Here is a 25,118-nt window from a genome sequence, read left to right as displayed (position 1 = left end):
GGGGGGAAATTAAATAAAATAAATAAATCTTTAAAAAAAAAAAAAAAAAAAAAGAAAGCAACAAGAAAGTCGCAGCAACCATTTGTTTAAATATTGACGTGCTTATCAATTTCCATATGTAAAGGACATACTGGAGGATGTGAAAGAATTTGAATGAAAGACATGGTGACAAATACGTAGTTGAAGCTATTGTAAATACAAAATACTTGTAAGCTATGTAAAGAGGTAAGTTTGACTATGATAAATTCCATGTGCTAGGGAAGAGAATACTGAATAAAGGGTTTTAATAGTTTTATTCTGAAAACTATTGTTAACTGAATGACAAAAGACTAAGTGAAAAACATGAATAACACTGAGGACAGCAAAAATGATAGATTTATGAATAAAATAAAGTTAAAGAAAAAATAATAAATACAAGAAAAAAACAAAAATAATGAAGTCAAAGAAGTTTATTTTAAAGGAGGTACTGGGGATTGAATCCAGAACCTCGTACATGGGAAGCAGTCATTCAACCACTGAGCTACACCCACTCCCCAAGAAATATTTTAGTAAGCCAACAACAAGAACTATTTGGTTAACTTATGCCTTAGACAGCAAATTAACTGAAATAAATGTATTCTGTCCTACGTCCTCTAGTACTTTACTCCCATTCTTTCTACTCATTAAAATCCCATCACTTTAAACTCCCATTTGATGGTTCCTTTAGAAACTATAAATTTTCCGAAATATCGCTTCTTAAGGAAAAAAAAAAAACTCTCGCTCATCTAACTCATCTAGTCATAACCAGTGTCAACTAAACATCATTAAATAAAAATCCTAACCAACCTCTACTGATTTTTCATCCACTACACAAATCATTGCAGTCTTGCTTCTGCCCAAACCCTTCACTGAAGTGGCCAACAGCCTAATTACCAAATTATCGAACAATTAAAAATTCCTATTTTACTGACCTTTACACGTTTGTACCCTATCTTTTTTTTTTTTTCAGTTTCCCTTAAAATACATTTTGTTTGCCTCTTTTACCATCACTCATCCCAAAGGAGAAATCTGAGATTCATCTGATTCCTCCCAAGATTTCCTCATTCCTTCAGCAGCATCTAAGTGATCAAATCCAGTTGAATATGCCTTCAAAATATTTTGAAAACGTACCTCATTCCTCCTCCTCCCTGCCACCGGTGGCTTATTCAAGCTCTATCTCATCTATTTCAAGAGCCTCCCTGTTGTCTTCCCTGTTCCTTTCAAAGCCATCATCCATACTCCACCGAGTGATCTACCTAAAATGCAAATCTGATTGGCCAAGAAATTGTCTGAGTATAAGTTCTTCAGTGGCTCTATCTCAGCTACCAAATAATATGCAAGATCCCAGGCTCTCTACCAGATCCCTGCCCCCAGCACTACCTCTATTTCTCACCGGAAACTTCAGACTAAATTGCCTTCATCTGCCACATATAATCTTGCCCTTTTCTCCCCCCACTCCCCTCTTCTTTTGGTCTTACTGTCCTTCCTGTCTATAAACCTAACTATGGTAGGCTGATTTATGTACCTCAACAAAAGCAAGTTCTTAATCTTAATCCACTCCCCCTGTGTGTGTGAACCCACTGTAGAATCTTTTGAAGATGTTACTTTTAGTTAAGGTTTGGCCACCTGAAACATGGTGGGCCTTAATCTGGACTGCCTTACAAAGAGAAGAATCAGAAGTCAGAGAAGGCCACAGGAAGCAAATGGAAGTCAGCACAAACTGGAAGAGCAGACACAACACAGAAAGGACAATCACCATGTTGACAGGCAAGCTGAGAACCCCAAGAATTGCTGGCAGATACATCAGAATGCTATCGGCTTTGGGGAAAAACAAGTCTTGCCAATATCTAGATTTTGGACATGATCTAGTTCATGTCCAAACAACATGATCCTGTTGTTTATGCCAACCCATTGTGTGATGTTTGTGACAGTGGTTCTGGCATACTATGATCAAACCTGCCAACATATACAGGATAGCTGGAGAATGACAGAGATGAGTCAATAGCCACAAGTTATCTAGACAAATGTTAAGGAGTACCTGAATGAGGCAGTCAAGTGGGAATCAAGGAGAGAGAAAGAATTCAAAAGACACGCTAGTATTATCAAATATTTCCACTGGCACTATCCTTACAATAATTATTCACCTTCTATGAATGTTAGCATATTGAAGTATTCTAGAATAATTCATCCTTTGCATTTCTAACTATTGAGCACAGGGTCATGCAAACAGTGAAAGCTAAAGGTTTTGAATGAATAAATGGGAGAATCTAGAATCCTGAATATCAACAAAGGAAGAAAGAATCCAAAGATTTTAAGATTAGGAGATTGAAAAGTGGCGCCCATTCCATTAGATTTGGAAATTGTTAAGAGGAAAAAGGATTGGGGGCAGGCAGTTTAGTATTTAAATTGTTAGTGGGACTTCTATGAACCAAGAATCTAGGATAAAAAAAAAGCCAAAGGTGGGGATGGTCAATGGCTGAAAATAATACAGGAAACAGAAGAGTATGAGGGTCAGGATAAGGGAAACTTGTTGATAAAGTCACGAGTAACCTTGGAGAAAAAAGCATCAGTAATTGTGAGGATTAGAACTAAAATGGAAGAATGGTAAAAAAGTAGAAAATGAAAGAGGCTATTCCTTTTTTTAACAAGTAAAAGGTGAAGAAGCTATTTTTTTTTTAAAGTGAAGAAAAAGGTACTACCTCTGGACACAGAGTAAAAGGATTGTGATTGAGTTCTAAAAAACTACCTACTGGTGAGGAAGAAAGAGGAATAGGACTGTACTCTCACATATTGTTGTGTCTCCAGTGACCAGAGTAATGCCTTACACATCACAAGATTCTAAAACTACGTATCAAATGAATGCAGAAGACTATACAAAAGAGGTGAAGAAAAACTCAGATTTTAAAATTAAATACAAATAAGGACAGAGACTACTCTAATTTGGGGAGTATAATTTATATAAACACAAACTAAATAAAGAGGAAAAAGGTTGAGAATATCAAAGACATTGAGTCTAAATTCAACCAGAGCTAGACCATCCAATATGTCACTAGATTTCAGAACTATGTAGACACAGCAAACAGTACAAAAGTTAGTTATAATTAAAAAGGAGACATGGGGAAAAAAAAAAGGAAATGTGGTAGAAGTTGCTGGTACTAGGAAAAACAGGAAAGGCAGGTCAAGAGAGCAGAAAAGAAATTCATCAGAGGGGTTGCCTACAGTGGAAGAAGAGCAGCTATTGATTATACCCTCAGAAATCAAGCTAACTGAAAACAACACCTGGAATCAGGACACTACTTCTCATAAAGCATGAGAATTTCAGAAAATAACCTAAAACTTTTGCCTCCTTGCCCCAAAAAAATTCACATTTAGCATACTTATAGCTCAGAGTTTATCCACCATAACAAAATAAGCATTTATACTTAGGATTAAGTATAAGAAATACACATGCAATAATGCGGATAAAAATCAATTTCTGACTACAGACTTATGAAATCTGAAACACTTACAGTACATTCTTGCATCTCTTGTTCCTTGGTGGCTAGCCTCATTACAAGGATGTTTTCCCTGCGTGCAGACTCTTGCTGTTGTTGCTTTAATTTTTCTTCAGATTCCCTTAAGCCAGTTACATCATTAGCTATTAAGGAAAAAAATTTCAAACATTATAAAACATAATTTCAAAACAAAAGTGAATTAAAACAAAAGTTATGAGATAATTCTCAGTCAAGTATAATAAAAAATGGCAAAAAAATTTATCCAGCTCTTTAGTTTATATTCCAGCCACTTTTTTTGTTTTGCAGTACTGTGGTAGGAGATTGAACCCGGGACCTCGTATGTGGGAAGCCAGTACTCAACCACTGAGCACATCGGCTACCCTGAATTGTTTTTTTCATTTGTTTGCCTTTTTTAGGAGGCACTGGGGACTAACTTGGGACCCCCCATGTGGGAAGCAGGTGCTCAATTGCTTGAACCACATTTGCTTCCCCCTTTTTATTTTTTAGGAGTATGGGGCTAGGGATTGAACCCAGGACCTTGTATGTGGGAAGACAGCACTCAACCATTGGGCCACATCTGCTTCCCTCTAACTACTTGTATAACAAGGAAATTTGTTTCCAATAATGAGAACTAGTGATGGCGTTATGGTGTTCCACAACTACCTAATACTAGATTGAATTATGTTTTTATAGTTTAATTTGTCCCCCTTCATTATTTGTATTTGTTTATACTACAAAATAATCATAATACCCTGCTGAATATTTTCTTAATCTATAATATAAAAATGACAATATAAAACTTTATGGACAATTATTACCTTAGTATTTCATAAATTCGTATCTTTCATGGATTACAACATAGTAATGTAATTACTGAAATTTCAGAGGATTAAAAGTCTTTCTTCTTGGAGTAATGAAAATTGTTCAAAAAATTTTGAGATGATGAATGTACAACATTGTGCTTATACTAAAAGTCTCAATAGAATTGCTTAATAAAGAAATAAATAATTGTGCAAGAATAGTCAGGAGTAGCAGCTACATACAGCAGGGAAAAGAGAGAATGAGAGGTAAGAAATCTTCTTGCTTGTTTTTTCATTATTAAAGCAATCAAAATGCTTTAATAATGACTGAAGTGATAAACATACAACTCTATGATTACCAAATACCACTGATTGTACACTTTCGATGAAATGTGTTTTATTAATATGTATAAATAAAATTGGTTTGCTTAAAACAACAACAACAACAATGTATTGGAAAACCACACTGGTTTTTATACTAACAAATAGTATGTTATTCTGATCAGGAAAAAGTGATTAAAATGGTTTGAAGTTATAAACTTCACGGATAGTACTTTAGTAGGAGATTTAAAAAAAAACACCATAAATAGCTATATCCTAATGTTACAATTCAAGCTTTCATAAATTTATCACTGTATGCACTGCTAGACTTATAATTCATACTTCGATTCAAATTCCTCTACAGAGGTGGTTAGGGATTTCAAGTAGTTGTGAGTTTCCTAAACTTTGTTTTCACAGAATCTTATATGTAATTCTGCTAAAGCAGTTGTCCCATTATATAATCATTACTGTCTTCCTCACAGACTGGAGCTCCTCAAAAGAGCTTGATTCATCTTTGTATTTCCAAGCACCCAACACAGTGGCTGGACACAGTTCTTCAATAAAATACAAAACAAAACCTGTTTTAGTAAAATCATTACCTTATGTTATAACAATAATCTAAAAAGAAGAGTACACATAGTCTTTAGGAACCTAAAACTCAGATACACTTACAGTTAAGATCTGTGTACTTGCCCTCCAAAGCTTGCACATATGCTTCATATTGTTTCCATCTAATACAAAAACAAATGTATGTTAGTTGTTCAACTGATAGTGTTTCTATTAGACACACTAGAAAATCACATACATAAACTTATACATTTAATACTGAGAATTTTACTGGATGATTTTTAAGGTCTCTCCCAATTTTGAGATTATTATTATAAATCCAATTAAATCAGTAATCAACTAGATACTCCATTATTCCTTCTCAACTTACGGAAGATATAAAGAAGATATACCGATTACATTTGACTCTCATCAGTTACAGCTAATTAAAATTGACCCTGATTTTAGAAAAATCTTATAATCTAAAAATCTTTTAAAAAGTTGACAGGTTTATTAAGACATTTATTAATATTACAACATAATGAACAAAATAAAGTATTTCACAGCACCAAGCTATTCTACTTTTTATATAAAGGCTACTACTCAACCAAGAGCACTGCTTAAGATACATACAGGAGTACATTAAATGTGTGAGGATGAATAAAGGCCTTTTGTGGAGGCTATATGAAAATATTTGTTTTAGAAAAAAAAAAAGTAAAAGCTCAACGAAGAATATCCACATCAAATGGAAAGAAAGCATATATTAAACAAGCAGCATAAATAGCAGTTGATTTAAAATAACCAAGAGAATTAAACAAGGAAGTAACAAAACAAAACAAACCTCAACTAAAAGTTTTGTTGTTTTTTTTTAAAAGGAGGTACTAGGATTGAACCCAGGACCTGGTACATGGAATCAGACGTTCAACCACTGAGCGACACCTGCTCCCTAACCAAAAAGTCTTAAATGAGAGTTCTCTGCAGAAAGAAGTTAAACTGGCCTGAAGGATATAAATTATACATGATTTAGAAACTTTAAAGACATCTTAAAAATTTTAAGTACTACTACTGGAATTCTTCAGTAAGATTATAGTAGTGATGATTTCTGTACAGTTACATCAAGAAAAAGAGACTAAGCAGAGGAGGAATCTTAGAAGGGATAAAAGGTAAGGAGTATACTAAATCAGTCATATGCAAAGAACATATGAGTGATAATAGATCACAGTAGGTGTGCACCTCAGCAAGAGGGGACAAGAGTGTTTCAGAAAAACTTTCTTCTGCATGCAATTATGGCAAAGGAAGATGAAGAGCATGTCCACAATAAAGTATGAATGAGAGCGGGGAATTACTAAACTTTATTTTACGAAACACCATTTCCTTCCCAAACTTTCAGTCTATTAAATTTGTAGTTCTTCAAGTAAAAAATCTCCCAAGCTCTACAGAAAACAAAGTTCAATGACCATTTAAAGGCTGCCCTGAAATTCATTCATTTTGTGTCATTTTGTTATGTAAAAAACCATTTTGTGTCATTTTGTTATGTAAAAAACCTACCAAACATAGTAATAAAATCAGAAAGAATATTTAAGTTATAATAAAAATACAAAACGTGCTACCTCGAATTTGGATTCCTTACATTAAAAAAAATGAAAACTGTAATGCTATACTTGACAATTTGCTTTTGTAAGATATTTATGAGCAAAGAAATTCAGAACTAGGAAGAAAGTTTTCTAAAAATAATTAATTGCAACTCCTTTAATTTACAGATGACAAGATAAAGGATTTGAAGTTAAATGAGCTGACCAAGACAGTAGTTGCTGGGAAAGAATAATTTGATTAATAAATAATGTATTTCTTTCATAACTAAAAGCACATCCCTTAAGATTTTTAAAATGTTAAACACAAAGGGAAAAAACTTCATGAAAACAAGCCTATACACACATACACTAAACTGAAGTACAAATGCTTTTCAAGGAAAAATTCTGAATATTTTGCCTCTGCAAGAAAAAAATTCAGGTTAGAAATTAATCTGTAAGTTATTCAAGCTAATAATTAGTTTCTTTAAAGATTTATTATTTATTTATTTATCCCCCCCCTCCCCCAGTTGTCTGGTCTCTGTGTCCATTCACTGTGTGTTCTTCTGTGACCGCTTCTATCCTTATTAGCGGCACTGGGAATCTGTGTTTCTTTTTTGTTGCGTCATCCTGTTGTGTCAGTTCTCCATGTGTGCAGCACCATTCTTGGGCAGGCTGCACTTTCTTTCGCTCTGGGCAGCTCTCCTTACTGGGCGCACTCCTTGTGCATGGGGCTCCCCTATGCAGGGGACACCCCGCATCAGCACTGCGCATGGGCCTGCTCCACATGGGTCAAGGAGGCCTGGGGTTTGAACCGTGGACCTCCCATATAGTAGGAGGACTCCCTATCCATTGAGACAAGTCTAGTTCCTGCTTAGTTCTTTTAAGTGTTAGGTTTTCCTCATATATTTATATAATGAAGAGACAGGCCATGGGAAATATGTTCAAAGAGTATATTAAATGATTTGAGAATATATTAGCCAACAAAACAATTTCTGACATAAAGATTTTAATTTTTTTACATTAGAGCAGTTGTAAGTTAACAGAAACACTGATTTTTAATTTTTGATAAAATAATTTTACCTTAGAATTAACTCATCTCGTGCCATAACTTTGAAGTCTGTTTCACTCAGTCGAACCTATAAAGAGAATTAAAGTATCAACTTAGTGCTCTTCTTCCTAAAAATTTCAAATATTAAATAAAATTGGCATTAATGCTGTTTATAGCATCATTTTTATTCACTGTAGTTCTGGTGTTGTTCCCTAGGAATCCCCTTACTCTTTAAAGACATGCAAAGTCCCTAACCCCGAAAAGTCTGTACTTGAAACAAATAAATGCCCTAAATAAATGGTTCATTCCATATTATGACTTTGGGGGATGGAATCTTATTTCATTGGAAAGAGAAAAAAAATTTTTTTTTTTTTAGGTACTGGGGATGGGGATTGAACCCTGGACCTCAGATGTAGGAAGCTGATGCTCAACCCCTGAGCTACATCGGCTCCCCAGAAAGAAATTTTTAAAGATGTATTTATTCTCTGGTATCCTAAAAATGGTTGTTATCCTTAGGGAAATGCTAATTAAAACCACAATGAGAGAATTATCTTAGTTTGTTTTTTCTGTTTATTATTGAAATAATAAAACTGCTCTAATGAGGACTGATGTGATCAATGCACAACTATGTAATGATACCAAATACCACTGATTGTACACTTTGGATGAACTGTGTGCTTTATTACTATGACATATCAATAGAATTGATTTGGGAAAAAAAATTATTTTAACAGCAGCAACAAAAAACCTCAGTGAGGTATCACATTACACCTATTAATAACAGCTAAATTGAATAAGAGTGCTGGGTCTGCTGAAGCTTTTTAAAATTAATAAAAAGCAAGCAGTTTAAATCTTAACATGGTTAAACTATTGGCAGTGAGATAACAGACTTAGAACTTGAATAGGACAGCCTGGCTATCGCAAGAAAACATACAAAAGAGCTGAGCCTTTTTTCCTGCTCTTCAGCTGGGGCCATCTAGCATATTTGTATTTCGATAGGCAGTTTTCTACTTCTGGAACATACTATACACAGTAATAAACTGTTTAAAAATGTCCAAAACAAAAAAATAAAGAGGAAAAAAATATGGCTCCAACTACAGAATGCACACTGCCTTTTTAAAAATTAAACTTTTAATTTTGAAATAACTGTAGATTAATTCATAAGAAATAATACAGAGCAGTCCTTTATCAGCTTTCCCCCCACTGGTAACCTCTTGCAAAACTTGTATATTACAGTCAGGATATTGACAGTACAGTCAAGCTACAGAACATTCTCATCAGCATAAGGATATCTGCTGTTGCCCTTTTATAGTCACATCTACTTCCCTCCCATTCCCACCCCCCCTTTTTTTCTTTACCCCCACCCCTTCTTAACATCCCTGGCAACCACTAATCTGTTCTCCATTTCTGTAATTTTGTCATTTTGAAAATGTTATATAAATGGATCATACAATACGTAATCTTTTGGCAATGGCTTCTTTTCACTCAGCAGAATTTTCTGTGGATTCATCCAGGTTCTTGCACCTATCACTAGTTCATTCCATTTTATTGTTGAATAGTAGTCCATGGTATGGATGTACTACAGTCTGTTTAATCATTCACCTGTTGAAGGCCATTATGAATAAAGCTACTGTGAACACTAAAAAAAAAAAAAAAAAAAGTGCTGGGGAGTGGATGTAGCTCAAGAGGATGAGTGCCTGCTCCCCATGTAGAGATCCCAGGTTCAATCCCTGGTACCTACTAAAAACAAATAAAAACCAAACAAACAAACCTCTCATCATTGGGAAGCAGATGTAGCTCAGTGATTGAGTGCCTGTTTCCTACAAACAAGGTCCTGGGTTCAATCCCCAGTACTTCCTTCAAAAAAAAAAAAAGAAAAAAAGAAAAAAGTGCTGACACCAAATGCTGGCGAATAAGTGTAGAAACTCATACAATTTCAAGTGGGAACTGGTAATGTAGAATGGTAAAGCCATTTTGGAAAACAGTCTGGCAGTTCCTTCTAAAACTAAAACAGGATGTACCATCTAACCAAAGAATTGTACTCTTGGGTATTTATCCCAAAGAAATGAAAACAACTTTTCATACAGAAACTAGTACATGAATATTTATAGCAACTTTATTTGTAATATCAACACACTGGAAACTACTCAAATATCCTTCAACACATGAACGGTCTACAGAATATCAATAAAAAGAAATGGTCTACTGACAGCTGCAACAACTTGGATAAACATCACTGAAATTATGCTAAGTGATAAAGGCAGTCTCAAAGAATAACATACTATATGATCCCATTCACATAATATTCATGAAATAACAAAATTATATGGATGGAGAACAGACTGGTGGTTGCCAGGGATTACAGGGATGCAAAGGGAGGGTGTGGGAGTGACTATAAAAAGGGTAGCACAAAGTGCCTTGTAGTGATGATTCAGTTAAGTATCTCGGCTATTGGTTATGCAAAGCCACACAAAATAAAAGTCCGCATGCTGGGAAGCAGATGCAGCTCAACCCTTTGGGTTCCTGTGTACCATGTGGGAGGCTCTGGGTTTGCTTCCCAGGGCCTCCTTGTGAAGGCAAGCTGGCCCGCGCCCACAGAGAGCTGAAGGCCTGCGCCTGCAGAGAGCTGGTGCAGCTAGATGACATAACAAAGGGAGATAAGCAGACACAGAAGAACACACAGGGAATGGACACAGCAGACAGTAAGCAAGCGGCAAGAGGGGGGGATGAATAAAAAAATAAATCTTTTAAAAAAAGTGCATATGCTACACACACATGTGCAGGTATTAACTGTCAACATCTGAATAAGCACTGTATGTAGACTGTACCAATGTCAATTTCCTGGTTTTGATTTTATTGTACAAGATGTTTTGATAGTTATGATAGTTACATAAGATATTACCATTGGGGGAGGCTGGGTTAAGGATGCAGAGCCTCGTATATTTCTTTGCAACTTCCTATGAACTATTATTAAAAAAAAAAAAATTTTTTTTTTTAAAAGGACATAATACTCTAGGTAGCTGAAACTGCTTCATAAATTGAGAAATATTGTTTTCCCTACACAAAATGAAGGCTATAAAGGTAAAATACCTAGTATAAAATTAAGGCTTTATTAGTTTCCCTTGTAAGATACTTTTAAACTTTTCCTTATAAAAATGTTTCAACTTGTAACATTAATAAGTAACACTGTTTTCTTACTGAGCATAAAGGGAAACCACTATACCACTACACCTGTTAAAAACAGGATGCACACTGTAATTATCAGATTACTAAAGCACAATTCAATTCTTCATTCATTTATGAATAATTTCACTCTAAACTAAAGCATGCACCTATGGGATATGAATGTATCTTGTTGTCACTGGTATGTTTTCCCAATAGACGTCCACACGGTATCTTAACAAAATGTTCAACTTCCATCCTCAAAAAGTTCTGCTACTTTCTCAAACAAAATGACAAAAAAAAAAAATCTCTGAAATATCTAAGCTGCACATCACAAAAGAAACCAGGCCATAAAAAACAAACAAAAAAACCCTAACCAAAAACAAAACCTTAAGACAAATTTCAATATAGCACTTACTATCTAAAGTATACACCTTAAATATTCACTTTTACTATTATTGTTTAGTATGACGCACCCTGCTCTCCCAACAGAATTACAAATTCCACTAGAATAGGGGTTCGTAACTTTTTTTGTTCCGTGGATCCCTTTGCCAGACAGGTGAAAACCACGGACCCATAAGTTCACACTAGACTATGTATTACTTAATAAATATATCACACCCGAACCAACACAGCCCCAAAATAAAGTTTTTTTAAAATTTAAATTCAAACTCACGGACCCCCTGCCCCAGAAATTGTTACTTCTTTTGTAAACCCCTTTGTTCATATACATATATAAATGTAAAAGCAACCAAACTGAATTCAGGTAGGGATGTAGAACAAGAGAACAATGAGATTAGAAAACAAAGCTTTGTGGAAATGGTCTAAAGTAACTATCTAGCTGTAACCTCTCCTTGAAAAGTATAGAAGTAGCTTTAAATTACAACCAAAGATATTTAAATTAGGGGGAAAAAGTAACTTAACAAGAACTTGTAAAGCAATATAATTTTATGCCATTATTTGTGAATAAGTAGGTGCAAATAGTTTTACGATAAAGGCTAAGAGCAGACCATGGAATATTATAGAAAGGTTTTCCAAGAACTGAAAATAGGGGAGACGGATGTGGCTCAGGTGACTGGGCTCCCGTCCACCATATAGGAGGCCCTGGGTTCAATTCCTGGGGCCTCCTAGTGAAGGCAAGCTGGCTGCACTGCAATAGAGAGCTGACAGCAGTGAGTGCAAACAAGGGAGGAGAAAATAAATGAAATAAATCTTAAAAACCTGAAAATATTCTAAAAACACACTATTATATTATAGTGTATTATATATAATACACTATAATATTATATATAATATATAATATTATATATTATATATAATATTATATATAATACACTATATATTTATAGTGTATTATAAAGTACACTAATACACTGTACACTCACAATGCTAAAACTGTTATAAGAACAATGAAGATAATCCCTTCAATTACATTACAATTCCAAAAACCCCACCAAAACCACTTAAAAACTGCTGAAGAAACATACCTTTTTGGGAAGAGGTTCTTCGTTGGTCATCTTGAATCCTAAAAAACAATCAAATAAAAAAGGGCAGGAGAGGATGAAGAAAAGAGTCAATTGATTTTCTTCCATTAAGACAAGAACAAAAACTACCTACCAGCACTTTCAAAACAATTTATTAATGAAGTAAAGTTATAATCAAATCATTGGGTTATTTTCAAACATTTAAGTAAGTTGAGTAGTTTTAGATTTCCAGTATAATTACAAAGACAGTACAGAGTTCCTGCATACTCTGCACCCAACTTCCCTTTAACATCTTATATTACTATGGTCATTAGGTGACTTAAAATTCTGAAAAAGTTGATTCCTTTTTTGATGTTGCCATCTTTTAACAGATTAATTTAATGTTAGTTTTGGAGATAAAGGTCAAAAGAAATTAAATTTTTAATGCATTCTTACAAACCCCCCCTAGGAAAGACAAATCTTGCACAAGTGATAGCTTTGCGTTGAAACCAGATATTGACAGCAGACAGTATCCCAGGCATCTTGCTAAAACAATATAGAAAGGTAGAACCAATTGGGAAGCCTTTTCCTTTAAAGCATTATATTGTTATAATAAGGTAGAATCAATTCGCTACTGTCCAATGGTAATAGATATATTATTACGCTTTCATGAAAATACCCTCACTGATGAATTTCTCACCACTTAGTAATTTTTATCTCAAAATTAAGACCCTGTTACTTTTTCATATAGAAATGTATTAAAATATCACTTAACTGTTGTAAAAAATAAGTTAATGTATTAAAGAGGAGAGCCACTTTGTGTAGTCTTTTATAATGAATGCCAATAGCACCTATTATTTATTAAGCTGCAAATTCACTCAGAAAAGGCTAAAAAAAAAAAAGAAACCTTGTTACAAACATGCCCCAAGCAATAAAGTATGATATACAAAATTGAAAAATATATACAATTATACAATATGAAAGTACAGCTAACGTGACAAACATTAAATTTTTATGATCAGTAAAATATGTGAATCAGAATTTAAAGTACCAGTACTGTTTGTTTAAAAAAGGTAGTTCTTTTACTGAAAATATCTCTGCCACTTCCCAATATTCGAATTTAACACATAAACAAGCAAAACTAAATTTGAAGTTATTTCTAGGTATCATTATCTCTAAAAGCATATTCATGAATGCTCCCTTATATTCTTTACTATTCCTCTGGTTTGTCTTACTTATCTCTACATATTATAAATTTTAAACCAATAAAAACTTGATTTAGTATAAAACTGAATTTTTAAAAGCTATTTGACTCCTTAGTGAATATTTGAGATTGCTCAAAAAGAGATAATCTTCCATAACTTTTCTTACATTACATCCAATTACAACTCTACCTTAAGAATAAGACACAGTATAATCATACTGTCATTACCGATTAGGTAACTGTGTTAAAGAAATCACAATACTGTAGGGAAAAAAAAATCATATACTGATCATATAAATTACTGGCTTAATTCTTCCCACTAAAATCATTATCACTGGATGTAGCAAGCAAACAAAATCTGGTATATATCAGCTGTTTCTTAAGCTGATCAAGTTGAAATCCTCTAAGGAACAGATACCTATGAAGCCAAGGCCACAGTTGCACAATTTTTATGTCTGTATATATTTTTTCTTTGAAATGGTCCTGCATACCTTACACCTTTTGCTGTCCAATTTGTAATTTCTGCTGCAGTTACATAAAGCTGCTTAGTGACTACCGGAATCTGGTGCCAGTGATTCCAAACATTTGGGAAACACTCCAACATATTTATCTCCACTGAGTTCAAAATACTTCAGCACGATTTTAATTTGTAATCTCTCCGTTAGACTTCAAACTCTTTGAATACAGAAACCAAACCCAGCATTTCCTTGGAATTTCCCGTTTTTCCAGAGCTAAATATTTTTGGAAAACATTGATAATTTTAAAATTAAAAAACAAAAACTATAAACAATTTTAGCCAAATGAACTGTACATATTTAGCTAGTATATAAATATGTATATGTATATGTCACTGTTCTAATGCAATTTCTAAAGTCTTCCTATTTCACTGAAAATAGTACACGTCCCTCCCTCACTTGTTATTTGGCTTTACTTTTCTTCATAGCTCTTACTACACCCTGACATTTTATAAGCTTACCTGTTTGCTTATTGTCTGATCTCCCCTCACTATACGCCCCATTATAAGCAAGCTCCATGAGGAATGTTTTATTCACAGCCAATAATCCCTGCATAGTATATAATAGGTACTCAAACATGTTCAATGAAAGTATAAGCAAATATATTTGCTGCAGTTACTAGTGAAATCATGAAAGTGAGCTAAATAACATTCTAGACTCAAACAGGACTACCATACTACTATATAAAAATTTAAGAATAAACATAGAATATAGCAGATACTATGGTAGAGAAAGATTTATGAGAGTTTGAAAACAGCGAAATGTATCACCCACTAGGTATTCTCTCTCTTATCTAGTTACTGGCACAATACTCAGCATGTGGAATTTTAAACGCAAAACTTTATGAGTATCAGCCAATATATAAATTTCAGTTCATAAACTTTAGTATATGCTTCTACAATCTGATACTTTCTCCCAGATTTACTTATTTTCAACACGATTAGTAACAGATACTTATTCTGTTAAAATAAAAGCAATTTCCTTAAGCAAGGAAGATTCTAACCTGTTTTTAAGGGGCTTACACTGATTGGCACGAATTAGGCATTTAACTATTAGTTTCCTCCTCTCCATTCCCTGCGCAACGCCGCCGCCGCCGCCGCCGCCGCCGCCCCCCCCCCCCCCCCCCCCCCCCCCCCCCCCCGGTAAAAATCAAAGACTCTCTCTCTCTCAATCATTGCTAATTGAAGAACCTGAAAGGAAGATTCACATGAAGGTAACAATTCCTCAGAAACAGACCATCCTTTTATACTTTGTTACTAATCCCTATAGCAGAATTCTTGGTAATCTCCAATCTTCAAAATTCTAAAAAGCAGAGTTTTAAAAATTTTAACCATGGTTATGTTCTCTTTCCTTTAAATAGTTTGATGTTGGGCAGATTTTAATTACTATTGCTGAGAAGATAGCCACATTGGCTAACTATGCAATGTAAGCTGGTGATAAATTCAGGGTTTGTATAAATGTGCTTCATAAATCAACTCTCACACTCACAAGGTAGTCCACCAGAGACAGCCATCTCAGGAAATTCTGGGCATCAGTATTCAGAAAGATAACCCTTTCTTATCTTTAGTTGATACAAAGGGCAATCTTTTCTTCAGAGTCCATGAAATGTCTATTTGTTAAACGCACAGTCTGGCAAAAGGTTTAGGTAAATTAATATAGGAGTAAAATTTTAAATCACTTGGAACTATTTAGTTTGATTAAAACCCAATTCTCATTTTTTAACTTTCACATTAATGAATGTGCTGAGATTTATTTCCCAAGGCAATTTATTTTCAAGCAAAAACTGACCAGCACAATGACAATCTCAAGTCAATTCTAGATTCATACAGTATACAGAGAGTGGATATTTCAGGTACCCAGGCTTCACTTTAAAACAGTCTATTCTTGTATCAGGTAAAATGGAACAACTGAAATGAAATAAAATTGTCTAAAACAGGGGTTCTTAACATTTTTTGTTCCACAGACCCCTTTGCCAGGTAGATGAAAACCACAGACCCCTAAGTCCACACTGTACTATGTATTATTTAATAAGCATTATCACACTGCACCAAGTCCCATAAGAATGTTTTTTTTCTATTTAAATTCAAGCTCACAGACTTCTTGTTAAGAACCCCTAGTTTAAAACGTACTTGGGAATTGAATCCTGAAATTTAAAGGAAAAAACGAAGACTATATACTCAATGCTATGAGCCAGACTTATTGAATAATCACAATTTTTCAGAAGATGAAAATAACTGCTAGTCATGAGATGATTAGCTCAGTTTAGAGCTAATTAAAAAATGAGGGGTCAGAACCCCAAATTTAGCATCTCTCAAAAGTTGATTAAGGAAGATAATTTTCCTACTCTTTCCATCCCCAAAGACGGTTATGTTTAGCTAGCCAAAGTAGAGAACACAGAAGAAAAGCAAATGCAAAAAAATTCAAAATTGGTCAATTTGGCTACCGTTGACCAAATTACAAGTTTAAGATGATTGGTTAAAACATGCTTAGTTATTTAAGGATTTCAATTACTTATGTGGATAATTCAGAGGTAAGTTATCTCATGTTCAGAATGTCAAAACCACCATCTACTCTTGATGTCTTAACACTAAGAAACAGCTTATTATTCAGTTTTGGTTGGCTGGATGCCTAGCATCCCCGTTCCCAATTTCCCTGGCTTTTACCATTATAATTCTATATTATGCAACTTAGTTTCCTCTGAACAAGAGGCAGGCAGCAGCCAAGGCAGTTCAGTAAAAAAAACATTGTACTTGGATGAAAGTAATCACAACTGAAAATAAGAAAGAAACAATCTGACATTACACTAGCCTTGGCACTGCAGTAGAAAGTCACAAGCTGAAAGACCACCCTTTCCTGGCTCTTCCAGCTGTCAGCCATGAGATCTTGAGCAAATCATTACCCTGGGTCTCAGCTTCTAAGTATGCAAGGGCTACGAATCTTGCCTACCTAACAAAGTGTTGCAAATTTCAATGGTTTCAATGCCATAAAGTGTTATACACAGTGAATGAGTTTTTTGAACAAAATACTATGACGTAAACGACTAATTTTTCGTGCATTGAAGATTAGACTCCACCAACTATATTTTTAAGAGAACATTTTTTATAGCACTGAATTCTAATCTGATGGAACACTTTAATATTACATTGAATGCAATATACTATTCTGGGAATACTAAAAAGTTTTTCTCTGATAACCTAACTACGAGAAATAGAAAAAACATTACGAGGCAAAAAAAATGGGAGAAAATTAGAAACTTACTTTGCCTAAATTCCCCCACTGATTAGTGTGTGAAAATACCCATCACTTAGCTATACCCAAGGTAAGATCTAGAATTACTCCAGAAATACACCTACTCAAGCCCTTAAAACATAACTCAACCTTATCAGCACGCCACCTTGTGGACTGCAATTTCTTTCACAACCTGCCTGATAGAAATGCTAGAGAATGACAAGAGCAAACAAAATCTTGCCACCTTGAAAAAATGTTCACGCATATTTTGTAATGGGACTTTACTATAAGAAATGTGTCTACAACACAGAACACTTATTGGTCAAAATTTTTTTAAAAATAGAGTAGAATTTTGTGTTGAAAGACCTATGACTTTCATCTTCACAGCAACGAAATTAAGTTCAAAGCGATGGAAAATTAGATGAAATGGACATAAAGATAACTCGAAATTTTAACATGCAAAAAATTATTTTTTTTTTACTTTAGGCCCGCGGTTAATTCGAATTTTAAGAGTTTTTTGCATCCCAATTGAGTTTCTTCATGATCAAAACAAGAATTTGGGCTTCCCCACTCCGTGTTCCCTCCTCATTTCTTACAGGGACCCAAGGTAAGACTTTAAAATTAAGAGAATATCGAAATAGCTCATTGAGGAACTGTTTTCTTTCTCAGAACGCATGACAAGCGCTCAAAAATGGAAAGCTAAGGAGACTGCACCTGCAGCGATAACCGACTGCGTGATAAGAAATTTAGACAAAAAGCGCCTATTTCTTCGCCCGGCGCAGCTCGCTCGTGCCGCCAGGTGCTCCAGATGCAGCGGGAGGCGGGGAGGGGGCGCGCAGGCGGGGAGGGGGCGCGCGGCGAGCCGGACCGGCCTCCGCAGGGGCGGCCTTCCGGCCCACCCGAGGGACCCGCCTCGCCCCCGGGCCCCGGGGACGCCGCAGGGAGGGAAAATGGCCTCGGGGCCGCGGAAGCGTCCCCGCAGCCGGGCAGGGGAGCGGCTAACGGGAGTCCGCGGGGCCCGGGGGTCGGGAGCCCGAGCGGCCCTGGGGTTCCGGCCGCCCCTCCCGGGACGGGGAGGCCCGGGGCGCCTCAGCCCGCCGGCTTTCGGGGGAACGCGATGCCTTGCGCTGCGCTGCCGCCCGCCGGGCCCGCACCCACCTTTCCAGGCCGGGGCCGCGCGGGCGCCGTCAGGTCACATAGGCCGAGGCCGCGCTCCCCGCCCGCGGCCCGTTAAGCCCAGCTTGCCGCCCCTGACCGCGCTGCAACTCCCGCCGCAGTCCTGGTTCTCCCCTTTATTTGCGGGTCTCGCTGCCACAAAATGGCGCCGAGGGAGGAAGTGAGGTTCCGTCCCCCACCCCCACCCTCCCACTCCCGCGCCCCGCCCCGCCGCCTGCCCCGCCCCACCGCGCCCCCTCAGGCGGCCCTGGAGCGCGGCCGCCGCTCCGCCATGTTCACATCTGGGCCACTCACTGGGAAGACGCCGCCCGCCGCCGGGCCCCGCCCGGGGAGGAGAAGGAGCAGGAGCGGCGGCCCCGACGCAGGGCCTGAGGCACCGTGGAGACGCCTTCCTCCCGGAGCGCGGCCCGGCAGCTTCCCACGGGGCTGGGCGCGCGCCCGCAGCTGCCGATTCTGACAGGCGCGGAGGGGGGGGGGGGGGCAGAGGGGAGGGTGGGCACGGGGAGGTCGGAGGTCAGCCGCGGAGCATTTCGGGAAGGGTGGCGCGGTCGCGCTCCGCCCGGGCGGGGTGGACGCTCTCGCCGCTGCCCGCTGCGGCGAGGGCGCGGGCCGTGGCGGAGGGATCCGGACGAGGGCCGTGCTCTGATTGGCCACTTGGTGGCCGCAGCGTCGGCCGTGGCGATGCTTCCGCGAGCGGGCGGGCCCGGGGTCGTGACGTGTTGGGGAGCTCGCGTCGCCGCAAGTTCTCTTTGTCAGCTTTGGCAACTTAGAAACCGATGTCTCGTCGTCCGTTGTGCGATGCGGCCTCTTGGTTCGTCCCCACCTGGACGTTTCTGGAGGCGAAACCAAGGAGCTGTTCTCTGGGGGTGAAAGTTGTGCCCACTTGCTAATTCAGAGAGGAGTCGTAGGCGGACCTCGTGAGGGTTTTGTGAATCCGATAAAATACTTGTTGTACATTGAATGCGTTCCCTGAAGTGAGACTTGGCGTTTTTTGGCCCAAATAATGAGAATGATGGTATTATCTGCTAAAAGTGGTACTGGCCCTACCACAATACCGTTTGTTCCTAAAATGAGGTGATTTATAAAGAGAAGTCTGAAATATACCAGACATGTTCAAAGGAGTTGCGGTATTCTGGTAAGTCAGATCAGTCTGGAGAAAATATTTGCAAGTTGTAGCACAGGAACTCTTAAAGACTTAAGAGAGACCAAAATCCTAAAAGTAAAATAGTTAAGGACAGACATGAACAAACCGTTCATAGAAAAAGAATAGCAGTGTTTTAAAAACATAAACAGTTGCTCAACCTCTCTAAAATAGAAACATACATTGAAATTAAAATATTGAGATTGACAGAAACCAAACCTTGGAATCACACAGCAAGGCTGTGGAGAACATGCTCATGAATTTTTTTTTTTAAGATTTATTTATTTCTCTCCTCTTCCCCCCTATCCCCCCCACCCCGGTTATCTGTTCTCTGTGTCTGTTTGCTGCGTCTTTGTCCGCTTCTGTTGTTGTCAGCCGCACGGGAATCTGTGCTGCTTTTTTTTTTGTTGCGTCATCTTGTTGCGTCAGCTCTCCGTGTGGGCAGCACCATTCCTGGGCAGGCTGCACTTTCTTTCGCGCTGGGCAGCTCTCCTTACGGGTGCACTCCTTGTGCGTGGGGCTCCCCTACGTGGGGGACACCCTGCGTGGCAGGGCACTCCTTGCGCGCATCAGCACTGCGCATGGGCCAGCTCCACACGGGTCAAGGAGGCCCGGGGTTTGAACCGTGGACCTCCTATGGTAGACGGACGCCCTAACCACTGTTCCAAGTCTGCTTCCTCTCATAAATTTTTTTGTAGGAATGGAAAGTGATTCAAGCTCTAGAATACCAAAGTTACATATACATTTATCCTTATACCTTGCAGTTCCAATTCTAACCTTAACCTTACTCTGAACATTACACTTCCACAAAAAGAAACAGAATATACATAGAAGTGCTGTTTGCCTTAGTAGATGTTTGGGAATAAAATAAATGCTCAGTAGGAACTGATTGGATGACCTCCAGGTGCATACTTATTTGGGGAGGAAAAAAAAAAGACTGGAAGGCTATCTTAGAAACTGATAAAAATAATTTTCTATAGAAAGTGGTGGGGTAAAGTGGAGGGGGTAGAATTAGGAGGACGACTTTTCTGACTTTGAGCTTTTAAATTTTGCATAGCCAAAAGTAAAAAAGGAAACAAAGTAAACCCCAAAGTTGAAAGAAAATTTAAACAAATGAACCTAACTGCTTCAAATTGGTAACATCTGTGTTACAGGGAGAAACGACTTATTCCGCAGGTCTTTTAAAGGCGGTACTCTCCCAGTGTATCTTTCCTTAGCTATTCTCCAAAGATGAAAAAAAACTGGAAAGGAATCTTCAACTGCACTCAGTGGTTTATAATTGTTACTGTGTTTCACAAATAAGTCTTTTTAAAGTTATGTATGAAGACTGGAAGAGAAAGTGAGATCCAAGTATAGAACCAAAGATCAGAAAAACCCTGTATGTTAAATTTAAATTGGAAATATCATTTGAACATAAGATTTTAAAAATATTTCCTAGTTCTGTGCACTTCAAGGGCCTAGAAGCAGTAAGGTGACTGCTGCGATTTCGTTGCTGCAATTGGGACCTGAGTCCCAATTTGCTCAGGATGCTGGATTTTTACTCCTGAAACTGGCAAAGTCCCAGGCAAACCAGGATAGTTTGTCATGCTTCAGTAACAGTGAGCACACCTACACCCAGATTTTGGTTTCTAATTTCCATTTCTCACTAAAAGATCCAGCGTTCTTTGGGGAATTGACTGATTCTAGTTTGGGGGCAAGGAAAGTCCAAGATGACTTAGGCATTTTGTCGTGCCAGAATGCTAAAGAATTCCCTAGGCTAATGAGGGAATGTCAACGAGATCCGGAACAGTTAAAACCAATATACAGGGAACAGATGTAGCTCTGTGGTTGAGCGCCTGCCTCCTGTGTAAGAGGTCCAGGGTTCAATCTCTGGTACCTCTTAAAAAACAAAACAAAACACCTTTAGGTTAAAGATTACTGGAAATAGAAATTTCATGTGGTGCCAAAGTATCAAAGTAGCTTACATATCTAATTGTGAAAATATATGTATCTTCATAGTGCCACCATCTGGGGGTCACCAGCTGAACCAAGTGATCAAATTTGGTATCAGTAATAGGGGAACAACCTGATAATATGTACCTTCAGTTTACAGAAAATAAAGGAAAGAGGAAGAGTACTAGTGAAAACATTATAGAAAATTTCATTATGAAAAAAATTATGAAATTGAGCAACAAATAGTATTGAGCATCCAAGTTGGGATTAGCAAAGTCCTCAGTATCAGTGTCCAACCACCTTTGAGCTACCACTCCAAATAAGATATCAGTGTATGGCAAAAGTCACTTATAAATAGGTTTTCAATAGCATATGTGATTGAGTTGGATTGTTGTCAAATAAATTGGTTACTCATTTCCCATAAAACCGGCTATTTAGCCTATAACATATACTCCTACTTTTTTTCTTAAAGATTTATTTTTTTTTTAAGATTTATTTTTATTTTTTTATATATTCCCCCTTCCCCCCCCCAGGTTATCTGCTCTCCATGTCCATTCGTTGCATGTTCTTCTGTGACTGCTTCTATCCTTATCAGCAGCCCCGGGAATCTGTGTTTCTTTCTGTTGCATCATCTTGTGTCAGCTCTCCCTGTGAGCTGCGCCATACCTGGGTCGGCTGCACTTTCTTTCATGCTGGGTGGTTCTCTTGTGTGTAGGGCTCCTCTGGGGGGGGCACCCCCCGCTGTGTGGCAGGGCACTCCTTGCATGCATCAGCACTGCGCATGGGCCAGCTCCACACAGGTCAGGGAGGCCCGGGGTTTGAACTGAGGACCTCCCATGTGGTAGGCGGATGCCCTATCCACTGGGCCAAGTCTGTTTCCCTATTTTATTTACTTTTATTTACCCACCCCCCAGATAGTTTTCTCATCTGTCTGCTCACTGTTTGCTTGCCTTCTCCAGGAGGCACCAGGAACCAAACCCGGCACCTCCCACATGGGAGTGGAGTGACCGACAGCGTGAGGCACATTGCTCCACATGGGCTGCAGCTTCTGCTGGCTTCTGGCATCTGCTTGTTGCAGTGGGAGGCAGCATCTGCTTGTCTTCTTTAGGAGGTACTGGAACCCAAACCAGGGACCTCCCATGTGGCAGGCAGGCACCCAACTGGTTGACCCACATCTACTTCCTCCTACTGCTTTGATTTAGGAATCACCTAATAAATATCTAGAAGAGGGAAACCAGAGGTAAATTGAAAAAGGCATCTGTAGTGAGTCTGGCCTTTGTCTTAGGGCACCTGAGAAGTTCAGGGAGCCTGGAGATGTTCGGAACTGGTGTGACGATGACCCTGCATACATGCTCTTTCCCTTTGCTCACTCTATCCTTTCTGTCTGGAATGTTCTTCCTGCTCTTCTTTACCATGTTAACTCCAATTCCTCTTTAGCTATTAGCTTAGGAGACATCATTATTCATTTAGCTTAATATGTGTCAAGCACAGATATTTGTGGTTTTGAAGATAGGGGAAGGAAACCAAATTTTCTTGACTACTCTTCTCTTTCTAACCTAGGGGTTTTCCACTGATTTTGTTACAGAATTTTACTGTGAGCCGCAATGTCCCATCCATTTCCTTTTTTACTTCCAAACTGTCTCCCACTCACATGTGAACCCACTGTGTGTGATCCTTCCAATTTAACATCTAGATATTTTAACCATAATGGAAGCTAATGACGGTTAGTGTTCATTTTCTTTGCAAACCACAAAGAACTCCACTAGCACTGACTTGCTAAAACAATTTTAAAAAGTTTAGATTTCTGTCATAATTTTCACATACTTATAATTTTAAATATCCTATTCCATTGTACCCACCTCCTTGAACATAATGCTGAACAATTTTCCAGACTTTTTTGTTTTAAATTAGTATATTCATCATATACCCAAGAAGCATTTACTAGGTACCTGCCACATTGTACTGAGTACAGGGTCTACAAGGGAGATTTTAATCTCCCAAATTATGCCTCCCTAGGGGCTTTAAATATCCCGATCTCCTGTTAGAGGCAGGGAACATCCATTGGTCAGCAGAGATAACGGGTATGGATATCTCAGAGTCATTTGTTCTTGGAAAAAGGCTAATCCAGAGCCTTGGAAATTCCTTCCTTAGGAAAAATAAAGGGAACCTTTGAAGAAAATTCCCCTATTTGATCTCTGTAATTTCTTCCCCCAGCCACCCATTCAATGAAAATAACAGCAGCTTTCTGTAAAGGATTCAGTGTGCCATTATGACTAAGCATTGTCACAGTCTCCCAGCCTTCCTTGTGGCAGACCCTGCTGGGAGCCAGCCCACCAGCCAGCCAGGCTCCTCTTCTTCCTTGCTAACAGCCCCTTGATTTCATTTGAGTCATGATATCTTCAGCCAGGGGATCAATTATAGCTGAAAGAAGCCAACGTTTCTTACCAGGAGTGCGACTGGTATTTTGGGTGAAGACAAATTTGTGTGTGTGTGTAAAAAAGTGTTGCGTGCATTTTATCACATTCAGCATTCCCAGGTCACCCCACCAAATGCCAATAGCACATCTCTAGGCTTGTGACAAGTGAAAGTGCCCACCCTTCCATTTCCAGTACCCCTTGCAAGGGAACTCCTGGTGAGAAACCCTGGTCTAAGTCAGTCATGGATAATGTGATCTTTACCAAATAGTGGTACCACAGTCCTCCTGCAGGCATAGTTCCTGCAGGACCAGGGAACGTTCCCCTGGGACCACTGAGAAAGAGTTTCCACTCTGCTGAGAAAGAAGTATATGAGGAGTAAGTCCTTTTTTCCCTGCCTTCCTTTCTGTCTCTTAACTGGCCAGGAGAGGCTGTGATGTTTGCACTGATGAAAACCATCCTGTGACCATGAGGAAACACACTGGAAAACAAAAGCCAACCTGCTGAGAATGGCAGAGGATGGAGAGTCCCAGGTGCCAGATGATGTCACTAAGCTTCCGCACTAAGCCAGGAACTGAAAGTTGTTGGGCTTTTTATCAAGTAAAATATGTGTCCTTGAACCACTGTCCATCAGGATTTCTGTTAGTCATAACTGAACACATTCTAACTTACACACTTAGAGAGTAAGGATGATTATGTGATTTTTAAAAGTTTTAAAAATGGGAAGGTGCCATCAAAGCAAGATTTTTCTAGGGAAGAAATGTAATAAATTCACCTGCAGGAGTTAAATATTTAAGTCTCAATTCATGAATTGTGTTTCCTTTACTGAAACCACACATAAAATATAATTTTCTTAATAAATTTTACTTTTTTAAAAGCAGTTTTCTTGAGATATATTCACACACCATACAATCCATCCAAAGTGTAAAATCAGTAACTCTCAATATATATAATCATATAGTTGTGCATTCACCACAATCAGTTTTAGGACATTTTACTTACCCAAAAAAGAGAAACCCCCTATCCCTTATACCTCCCTATGACTGACACTTAGCTTTGGTGTAGTACTTATGTTTTGCTTTCTT

General features: G+C 38.1%; 1 protein-coding gene and 1 long non-coding RNA gene across 2 annotated transcripts in view; one reads left to right on the top strand and one right to left on the bottom strand.

Moving 5' to 3' along the window:
- WTAP (WT1 associated protein) overlaps positions 1–18,734 on the bottom strand; it is a 28,853-nt gene extending 10,119 nt beyond the window's left edge. Inside the window, exons 1-5 of the mRNA XM_004449783.5 lie at positions 18,529–18,734; positions 12,448–12,485; positions 7,831–7,886; positions 5,306–5,364; positions 3,528–3,655 (exon numbers count right to left, since the gene is read on the bottom strand). Coding sequence (XP_004449840.1) covers positions 3,528–3,655; positions 5,306–5,364; positions 7,831–7,886; positions 12,448–12,477 — 273 coding nt within the window. The 5' untranslated portion in view covers positions 12,478–12,485; positions 18,529–18,734. The remainder of the gene's footprint in view (positions 1–3,527; positions 3,656–5,305; positions 5,365–7,830; positions 7,887–12,447; positions 12,486–18,528) is intronic.
- Positions 18,735–18,806: 72 nt separating this feature from the next.
- Positions 18,807–24,910, top strand: LOC131276448 (uncharacterized). The gene is made up of 3 exons (XR_009183921.2): positions 18,807–19,006; positions 22,579–22,730; positions 24,459–24,910. It is a non-coding gene; the product is annotated as an uncharacterized lncRNA (long non-coding RNA).
- Positions 24,911–25,118: the final 208 nt, after the last annotated feature.

Source organism: Dasypus novemcinctus, chromosome 28 (assembly GCF_030445035.2).
Source record: "Dasypus novemcinctus isolate mDasNov1 chromosome 28, mDasNov1.1.hap2, whole genome shotgun sequence".
NCBI classification, from domain to species: domain Eukaryota; kingdom Metazoa; phylum Chordata; class Mammalia; order Cingulata; family Dasypodidae; genus Dasypus; species Dasypus novemcinctus.
Note: the sequence above shows the minus strand (reverse complement) of the source record. Positions and strands in the feature narration are given on the sequence as shown.